Source organism: Cyprinodon variegatus, unplaced genomic scaffold (assembly GCF_000732505.1).
Source record: "Cyprinodon variegatus isolate N-32 unplaced genomic scaffold, C_variegatus-1.0 Scaffold50, whole genome shotgun sequence".
Classification (NCBI taxonomy): Eukaryota; Metazoa; Chordata; class Actinopteri; order Cyprinodontiformes; family Cyprinodontidae; genus Cyprinodon; species Cyprinodon variegatus.
In genome coordinates this window covers 972,611-983,528 of record NW_015150503.1, presented here as the reverse complement: position 1 = coordinate 983,528, position 10,918 = coordinate 972,611, and the positions used below count along the sequence as shown (strand labels likewise).

At 36.3% G+C, this 10,918-nt stretch overlaps 1 protein-coding gene across 1 annotated transcript in view; it reads right to left on the bottom strand.

Moving 5' to 3' along the window:
* LOC107082320 (protein sidekick-2-like) overlaps positions 1-10,918 on the bottom strand; it is a 624,909-nt gene that overhangs the window by 146,511 nt on the left and 467,480 nt on the right. The window contains exon 5 of the mRNA XM_015370939.1: positions 9,021-9,154. Within this exon, the coding sequence (XP_015226425.1) occupies positions 9,021-9,154 (134 nt within the window). The remainder of the gene's footprint in view (positions 1-9,020; positions 9,155-10,918) is intronic.

Below are 10,918 nucleotides of genomic sequence, written 5' to 3'. Positions count from 1 at the left end.
AAACCTGGATATCTGAACGCACTGTTTATTATTTCAGGAAAATAGTTAAAACATTCTGGGTTTCTAAATCAAAAATAGTTTCAGTTCTCAGCTTGATTAAAGCTGTCAGAAACACCTCAATGGGGTTTTAGCTTGTAAGGAGCACATTTTGTTTTCAGTCATCATTAGTAAAGGTCAGATTTTCCAATTTTCTAAGCTTTATAAATAATCCTGAAACCTAATCAGCAGGCAATGGACTGTTCTCAGTAGCTGTCAAATTCCTTGAAAAATGTTGCAGTTGAGGCTGACAAAGCAGGTAAAATATGTCTTCATTTCATGTGATGTAATCTAAAATGAAAGCTAACGGGAACAGAGGAGGTCGAAATCAAGTAACCAGAAATTTCAAAATAAGAGTATTGATACTTGTTGATGTGAGTCACATAATTATCAGTAGGATTTGCAAATTTGTTCTATTGAGATGTTATAATGGTATGAATCTTATATTTGGGGAAAGGGGACAAAGAGAGTTAAAAAAATCAATGCTTTAATTTATCCTGGTCCAATAAAAGGTCACAAGAGGATAAAGGCCACTACTAAACATTGGTTATTTAAGAAATAAATTAGTACATTTAATGATACAAGTCAGGGGTTGACGTTAAGGATTTTTACCACTTGCCTAAAGGGCAAGTGGCTTTCACATTTCATTTGCCCAGAAAACATTTTTACTTGCCCAGTATAATGTTTGATAAATATTGTTCCTAATATTCATTTATATATATATATATATATCAATGAAACATGTAATTCAGTAAGTTTCCAGGTTCCTGGTGTGTATCTGCATGCGTCAGATAATGAACTCAAGCCTACATTACCGTGTTAACATGCTTTTCAACCCTTCCTGCACATTCTTTTCAAACTAAACTTTAAACTAAACTTTAAAATATAAATTGTAATGTTAAAAATATAAAACAAAAACTTGACAGGTTAAAAACTTACACTACTACTACTCACTAATTTTGCATGTATAGCTCTATAACATTTAAATGCACCACTCCAATGTCTAAGAGAAAAAAAATTAATGAAAATTTTTTAATGTATGACCTGCATCACTGCACAGAAGACTGCCATATGATAGAAATATTTACACTGCGCATACAATTATTATTATTTTCCTAATCCCTGACTGATCATTTTTAATCTAGCTTGTATTATATGCTCCGTTGGAATTCCTGGGACGCGTCCTTAGAAGGCCAGATTCGAAGGACGATTACGGTCCTCGTTATGCGACCTTAAAATGCGTCTTTCTTTTTGCCCGATTTGAAGGACGGGTCCGATGTATCCTCGTTATCCTTGGTTTACCCAGGAGTCATTGCAAGACCAAGCAAGCCGTGATTTTTCTATTTCTTGTCTTCGAAAGTTAGCTAAAGAATGAATGGATACTTATTTATTTTGAAGAATTATTATCAGGAATTCAAGCTTGATCTCAATATGTCTTCAGGTCAGCCCCTCTGCTATGATGATTATAGAGGTAAAGGGTTAACTCTAACAAAAAAAAAAAACACAACCCTCCAGCTTGACTATGCATCATAGAAAACAGGTGAGCCACACTCATCTCTCCTATGCCCAACTCTATAGAGATGATTAGAAATACAAAAAAGGGTTACCTTTACAGCTAAACAGCCACTAGTTCACCAATAGAAGAAGAACTAAATATTAATGTGGCGAAAGCAAAGTTTAAAAAGCATGTGAAAGACTTACTGTAAGATTTACCTGCACACCTTTAGTTAGAGCTATAAATAGAAATGTCATGAGCCAATTTGACAGTAAGGCATCGAAGCACAGAGGATGAGAACTAGAAACGCTGTTTCTGAAAACTAATTCCTATTAAAAAAGCTGCTGAAGAAGCAACATGTCTTTTTATTGAAATGCTTTTGCAAGAGTAGTCTGAAAATAGAAAAAAGCTACAAAGAGCAACCTAAAACCTAGTTAACCTAATATTGGATCAGTGAGGACTACCCATGAGCTTTGAGGGAACACAAAGATAATCAGTATTAAATGAAATCAAATAAAATTGATAACGGGAGTTGTCGGGCTAATAGATTAATTAGAATTTCAAAACCTTGTACTTGATTATCCTTAAATTTCCAGAAGTTTCCTATTGTGGGACAATAAAGGGATTTTAAAGCCTTTGTTTGCTTTTACAAGAAAATATTTATAATGAAGTGAGAGGTGGATGGTCATAGGACCTTGGGGACCCACCATCTACTGTTAAAGAAATCCTCTGATATGACCTGGTGCCTGTACATTGGGATCTCTCAATGTCATTAAATGTATACTTTAATTGCTTGGCATAGATGCCATTGATGCATCGGACCAGGATTCAAATCCAGGCTTGATTTAGATCTGAATCCAGGTTTAAAGGATTTAAGCCAAGGCCTGGCAACAACATTTTGACAACTTTTGGCTAAAGCACAAGTATAATTCACTGCATAAATCTGTCACAGTCTTGGTTTTCCATTTGTTGTCCTCTGCTGCCCTCTTGTGTCCTCTTTCCCTAGCTCTGTTTTCTGTTCTGTCCTTACCTGTTTTCAATCCTCTCGTTAGCCCTCTCTTTGTCTCTGTCCCCTTTAAAAGCCTCCCTCTTCAGTTCCTGTTTGCTGGATCCTCGTCTAACGTCTGTCTGTTTACCTCGTCTCTCCCTGGCTCCTAGAGTTTGGTTTCCCCTGATGTCTCCTTGGTCCTGGTTAGTTTGGTGGGATTTCTTTAATGATTAACACAGGAATAAACCAGATACTTCACACATGTACACCAAAAGTCAAAGGTCATGCTAAGGTTTTTGCCTCGGGACCAACAGATCAAACTACCCGTTTATCCCAGACATGCATTTGTCTAGTACATTAAGTAATTAAAAAAACAAAAACACTTTTACTTGCCTATGTTTAAACCAGCCAATGTACTTCATCAAATGGTTGCATGGCAGTAATTGGGAGATGTCTGGAAATGTCGACAGAGCGCCAAAAGGAGGCAAATGCGAACAAAAGTAGCAGAGATCCTTGTGGTACGCCAGAATTAACTGCAGACTTTTGTTTTGTTAGAAATATTACTTATGCTTACAACTGATGCTGTCATGGTTTTGGTTCTGTTTAAGTTTTCTTTTGAGATTTCATTGGTTTTATTTCCATTTTGTGTTATTTTATTTGTTTTGGTTGTATTTGAGTTCTTATGTATTTTTGTTTACTCTCTGTTGCCCCCTTGTGTCAGTCTCCTTCCCCCTAGCTCCCTTCTAGATTCTTCTGTCCAGACCTGCTCCCAATCTGCTGATTAGCCTGGTATTTGTTCAGTCACCCATTTGCTGGTTCCTCGTAATGTCTTTGCCCCTTATGCGTGTTTTCCTTGATGCCGTCTGGATTTTGTTTGTGGACTTTTGCTTCTGTTGCCCCTTTGGATTATTAAACCTGCAAGAAACCACTTTTGTTTCCGTCTTTGCATTTGGGTCCTCAAAAACCCACCACACAACCTGCCAGATGCAAGTGGCCGCACACTCATTTTCAGATTGCCTGGTGCAAAAATGTAAATTGCACCATTATTAGTCTATTAGTACTGTCGGTAATTCCTTATCCTTATTTAAGGTTTAATTCATTATATTGTTTCTTTTCATTTGTGTTAAGTGCAGCTTCCATATCTACTTTCACATTTTACTTAGAGCAGTAAACCAATAACAGGTGCTTTCAACTAATTTCAAAGATTTGGTCCAAACTCTGACATCAGAGAGCTTTAACATCTCATATCAGGTATTAAGAGATATTTACCTAATTAAAAATTCTTTTCCACAGTTGACTAGTTAGCTTGGATTATTTTTGTTTCCTCTCCTGTTAACTTTTTAACCTTTTTGTGCAATTGGCTTGTGTTTTTCTTTAATTAGGTTGTTGTAAAACACTTTGGTCAATCTTGGATTTTAATTTTTTTAAATAAATTGGTAGGGCTGTTGTTGCTACATAGTGAGCTGCTACCGTCTTCCTTTAATATTATATCTCTATGACACAGTTATACCACAGTGAAATCCTTCCCCTTCCAGCTCAGTCATTACCAGTCTGTGGCGATCGTCTGAGGTGGATTAGAAGTGTAATATTGGTGCTGCTTCAACTTCAATCTGTCAAACTGTGTCAGCACCTTTCATTGGATCGGCAGGCAGAAAAAAAAGAAGTATACATTGCTGATAAAGTTACTGGAAATCGGAAAAAAAATCTAACGAAACTTGGTGGAACTTCGGAAAAAACAGAAATCCACTGAAAGATTAGATCAGACACCTCAGATGCTGATGGAAACAACTCCATCTGCTGTAAACTAAAAGACTCAAGCTCTACCAGCAGCCTGGACATGTGGATGTGCACATATGTGGGGCATATGGGAAATGCTGGAGCTCAGGAATGACACTTTTCCATGAGACCTGGAAAGCTGAACGCACCTTCAGCCTCCTGCTCTGCCACACAGTCTGGATTGTGTGTGGTTTTTGCCTGTGTGTGTTCCAGTTCTTGTATAATCATCTCAACATGAGCCACAGGCTATTTCTGCTCCCACGTGTTGTCAGCTATATTATCTTACCCCCATCCTTCTCATTCACTTTCATAATGAACTCCACTCTACCATGTCATACAACACTGTCTGTTAGATTTCCCCTTTCATTTCTCTCAGCTCAGGCTGGCTGACTGAGTTTGATTTGTGAATCTTGATTGTTCCTTTGTTGTGGAAGCTTGTGGAAGATCGTTGCTGAATTTTAACTGCCTGACGCTTAGAAAAACATTTAAAAGTCTTTCTTACTTTGCAAGTTTGAGAATTTCTGCACCATTGTGACATAGCTGCCCCAAAACCCAACAACTGCCATCGACCGTTCACCCCAACCGGTAATGAGCTTTTGACATTTTTTGGTTCTCTCTTCTTGGCAGACTAGTTTAAATTCAGGCACATCTCAGATATTCGGAACATGAACAGTGTTTTAAGGTCAAATAAACATTTTGTTTTCTTTTTTATATTTTAACTTTGATTATGCTACCTTCAAAACAATATCTTGCTATTTAGAGGTGGTCTTGCTCATAATGCTTTAGATCACATTTCATCAGAGATGGGAAGTAACGAAGTACAAATACTTCATTGCTGTACTCAAGTAGATTTTTCTGATATTTTTACTTTACTTTACTACTTATTTTTATGGCGACTTTTTACTTCTACTCCTTACATTTTTACACAAATATCTGTACTTTCTACTCCTTACATTTAAAAAAATTGGCTCGTTACTTTAGTTTTGAATCAGTTCAATGGAGTTACCGTTATTATTTTTCACGTCATCAATACCAAATTCAATCTAATTGGATGGGAATCTACGTTGCATTTGACGCACCACTATAAGATGAATCGACAGATTCGGCGGTATTCATTGGCGGCAAATCATTGCAGCTTGGTGGCGGTGGCGTTAGCATAGTAGCATGGACGACGAGATGATTGAAAATGAACACAACGGAGATCTAGTCCTATTGGCAGACATCCATTTAAAATGCAGGCAACGGCATGAAAAAAGTAGTTTCTACTTTTACTTTTATACTTTAAGTAAATTTACAAGCCTGTACTTTGTTACTTTTACTTGAGTAAAGAAGTTTAATCAGTACTTCCACTTTTACCAGAGTATTTTTTAACACAAGTATCTGTACTTTTACTCAAGTACGGAAAGTGAGTACTTTTGCCATCTCTGCATTTCATCAGCAAGATCCTGAGATAACAGAACCAGCATTTTCACTGTAGGCATTTGCTTTTTTGTCAAATTAATTTTAAAAATGTACAATGATGTAAACTAGTTTAATTAGTCTAAATGATATTTTCCCAAACTCTGGGTCAGCTGCCTTCAACCCTGGTCCTTAGGACCCCCTATCTCTCATGTTTAAGGTCATCCGTGCCTCCACAGACATGACTTTAAAGGAAATGTCCAATCAAGATTTAAACTTCTGAAATTAATTTAAATATAAAATTATTACACACCGATCAATAAATTATAAGTTTTTAATTAAGATTAATTTACATTTGAATGTGTTTTACTGAAAACATTCATGTTTCTCAAAGAACACTACTGCCACCTACTGGTTTGTGACGTCACGGTGCGGTATCGGCTGTTGATCAAGTCCCAGTGCTGTATCTGGTGTTTGTCACAACGCGTTATTATCCAAGTCATCTTGAAAACATTCTTCTTCCAAATGTTGGCTACATATTACGGGTTTTTTCTCTGGCCAGAAGTTCGATGGCAAATCCTCCCTCTTCAACTTGGCAATCCAACGACCAACCCGTCCGTGGAGGATCAGGAATCGGGAAAGTGAAATAACTTTTTTTTCTTTTATCCAATGTATTCCAGCATCCAGCTGCCATGCACGTGGGCATTGTCAGTTTCACTATAGCTCTGGTGAATTTCAATGGTGAAGTCCTCTGGAAATCTTCAATAATTGTTGTTGATTGCAGATGTGTCTAGTAGTTCCCATTGATTTGGCTTACCGCACCGTGACGTCACTCCTGGAAGATGGCAGGAGGGAGGGGCTACTATATTTGGGCAAAAATGGCCGCTCCCAGACTCAGTGATCACAAAGTAAACTGTTATTTAATTTCTTTTAACTGATTAATTCTAACGTATTTAAATTTTGAGTATAAATAGTGATCCATTGATTATTCCTTGCTGACCAGACTTTTCCTTTAACCCTGGTCCTTAGGACCCCCTGTCTCTCATCTTTGAGGTCATCTCTCCTCACCTAACCCTAACCCTGCCACTACAGACCTGACTTTAATAAATGGGTGAGGAAGTAATTCCATAGTTTTATTCTGGCACATTAGAGCAGAGACATATTTGAAACATGGCAGGTATTGGGTCTAAAGGAAGAGGATTATAGCCCAAATTTCTGGGGAATAACCATTACATTTGGGAGATGATCATTTGTTCACCCATGGGCACCTATCTTTTAAGCTCTCCTGTGGATTTCATTTTTACTCAGTCTCTGTATTATTGCATAAATATACTGCCTTAAGAGAGAGAAAGGTGGACTAAAGGGCTTTTGATCTTGTTTTGGGTTTTTATGATTTCATAGGTGAGGCATCAATCCACTCTAGGAAAAATGGTTCTAGATTGTTAAATAAACTGGTGCTCTAACTGTGATTTAAAGACTGGAAGCATTTAAAATGACTTTGTGACCTTTTACAGACAAATAAATGTAAATCAGTTTCTAAGATTGGGTTATAAAGTGTAGCTTTATGCTAATTTAGCTTAATTTATGTTGTCAAAGAAGATGGATTTAAGCGAATCCTTTACAATCAGAGTCGGATTAAATTAAAATCTATTTAAATTGCATTTTACATTTACTTGAGTGATCTTTGTCTAAGATGAAATTTGTTTGCAAAGAGAAAACCATCAAATGTCGAAAAAACACATAAAGAAATATGTGATGAAATGACTTTTCACTCCAGAAAAACAAGCTCCGTAATATAAACACAAACAATTTTCCCGAAAAAATGACACTTTGCTGTCATTTTTTCATGAAGCATATTTAGAAGGTGGATATTCAATATGTGTTTATATTTCATATTGCAAAGAGTAGAGTGTAGGTGTTACCCCCACTTAAAAATCCTAATTAGATAACTACTACAAACATTTATCCAAATGTGTAATTATTATTTATTTGGCAGTCTTTGTGTCTTTTTTTTTTCAATTAAAAAAATTATGACAAACAAACTTACGATCAAACATGTTTGCACTGAACGATAATGCCTAAAAGTTTCATAATAAATAATAATAGTTTTTATACGTTAGTTCTACCTATAGAAAGCAGATGTATTCCACCAATAGCATCGTTGGAGTACAATTCCTTCCATTGACAGAAAGCTATTTAGCAACCGGCTTCCAAAACTTTTGCTGTAAACAGAAGTTTAAGTTCCATTTTGAAATCTGACAGCAGAAGTATGACAGTGGAGCTGTGTATAAAGCATTCCCTTTCCAAACACCTCACCAGGGAGTTGTTTACTTTTTCTGTCTGGACTCGCTATACTGGCTCTAAAGCTCATCATCTGGTCTGTGGGCCAGCTGCAGCTGTGGATGCTGACATTAGCATTGCGAAAGCTTGTCCTTACCATAATAAAGGGAGAGGTAGATGGTCATGGGACCTTAAGGACCCACCATCTACGGTTTGAGAAACCCTCTGATATGACCTGGTGCTTGTATATGAGGAGCTCTCAATGTCATTAAAAGTATATTTTAATTGCATTTTAAAATAAACATAAAGCTCTTGCAGCTTCAGACCTGAATTCGAATCCAGGCTTGATTCAGATCTGAATCCAGGCTTATACACTGCAAAAAATGTAAATCTAAATATTTTCCTAAAATAAGTGCATTTTTTCTTGAACTGAGGTTGTAATTGAGACACTTTGCCAATGGAACGAGAGAATTTACATTTGAAATTAGAAAAAAATATTGCATTGTCTTATTTCAAGTGCATATCATCTAATTATCTTATTTTCAGAGTAAAAATACTCATTCCATTGGCAAATAATTTTATTTACCTACTCAAATTAAGGGCAAATACACTAACTTTAAGACATTATTGTTTATATCTGGATTGTTTTTGCAGTGTAGAGTTTGGTCAAAAGCCTGGCAACAATATTTTGAACAACTTTTAGGTAAGACATGTATAATTCACTGCATAAATCCATTCATGCTGAAACAAAAGCATATTATTTCAAATTATTTTTTTTTACATGTTAAAATGTAGATAATTAATTCATAGAAATTAGCTCGTTAAAGTCCCAGCCCTATTTTAGAATGTTTCTCATGGGTGAACTTTACTTTTAAACAGGCTCCTCAGAGCTTTGTTAGCTTGACTACGTCCCAAGTGCTTCATTTTTGTAATCTAGCCAAGACAAAAATCTGCTTGTAACTACTCTATATGATCCAGTTTATCCACATCATTCCTTTTTGGTGCCCAGCGGATTAAGACACAAGCTGAAGTATAAATATTACTTACTCTCAACAGTCAGGGTGATAGGTTGGCTGGTCTTGTTCTCTCCATTTATGTCATTTACTGCTTGTACGTAGTACCGCCCAGCGTCTGGTGCCACCGAAGACAAGATAACCAATGTGTTGTCCAAAGTAATTGCACTGAAAAGAAAAGAAAACAATGAGGATTAAGTGCATAAAACGTAAATAAAAAGGCCAAGATACACACTGATACATTTAAAACACGAGATCTGAGTTCCAACATAGTTTTCTTTAAAAGAATATGCAGTTGGCATCTTCAGAGGCTGCGTTGTCTAATTAAGGCTAAATGTGTTTGAAGTGTATTTGGTCCACAGTTGATCCCACTGCTGAATGGAACATCAAACATTTTACCATTTAATTACACTGTTCAAACAGCGTTAAGTCGATTGATTTACAATGTGTAAACAATGTTTAAGTGCTGAACGAGCATAGGAGAAATATCGACATCCTCTCCTTACTCAAATATGATGTCCTTGCATAATAAGCCAAAGCAATTAATTGGATGTTTGTACCTCACCGCTTCCTATGACCTGTTTCCTGGCAGGTAGCCACTTTTGGAGACAATAACATTATGTATACTGGGTGCTTAAGTCCTAATAAATAAACACTGATTCAACCTTCAGCAACTTGTCTTATAGACCAAACATCTAGTTTGTTCCTGACGTCTTCAGGCACTCCTTTTTACCCTCCGTGAACATAGAAGCCAGTAAAGATAAAATCCTTCTTCCTGCTCCATGATGTTCTGGTCCCCTGACCATGTTTGCAATCAATACTCTTTTATTATCTGAACTTGTTCTGCACAGCATGATACCACGTTTCAGCTGGATGCCTGCCTCCTCATGTCTGTCCTCTGCTTTTCTTTTTCTCTGCTCTTTTTTCTTATCTTATATTCATTTCTAGATTTATTTTTACCAATATTCACCTTTGTAATAGACCCTGACTTAACATACACAGCAAATAACCACATAATTCTATAAAAACCCTTAAAAAAACAATAGATATACACATATATTTTGTTCCAACTGCTCTGATCCGTCATGGCACTTGAACCTTTGTTGGATAAAGAAATGTGAGCCACAGAGGAAAACAACTGACAAAAAAGAAAATACACACGTTTGTGCAGCGTTTTTTAGAACTACCAAAGAGGAAAATTTAATTTCCACCCTAAAGCACTTCCTACTAAAGAAATGCATGAAAGAAATTGCTGGTAATGATAAGATGCAGGTGCTTATAGACCTAAGTGCTTGTTTTAAACAGCAGCATAAAAAAAAGTTCCTGTTTTTTTGTTGTACGTTCTGTTTTGTGGAAGCACTGCAGTGCAAAATCTAGACAATCCATAGAGTTTTAACATTTTTCAAAGATTGTAAAGACAATTATGTTAAATGGCTTACTATTAGTTTTGATCAGGGCTTGTCATTTACATCCAATATCAAACTAGTTTCTAGAATGTAATTATTTAATCTCTGGAATAATGCAATGATTAAAAATATCCTGTCCAGGATTGATGCTTAGAAACTATTCCATTCATTTTGCTACTTTAAGGCTGGACTATTTTAATTCTTTACAATCTGGAAGTCCACAAACTGTAGTTAAAAGCCTTCTGTTGAGTTTTTATGAAAATTAAAAGGAGAGATCATATTTCTGATATCCTAGCTTCTCCTCATTGGCTTCCTATTAAATCTAGAATATAATTTAAAACCCTCTTCCTCACATATAAAGCCTTAAATGGCCAAGCTCCATTTTATATCAGAGATATGATTCATCTTTATGTCCCTAACAGAGCACTTCCCTCTCAATCCCATTCTACTTTAGAAATTTAGTTCCTAGAATTTCTAAGGCAGAAAGTAGAATCTCCTGTGGAACCAACTTCGTTTGACTGGGAAG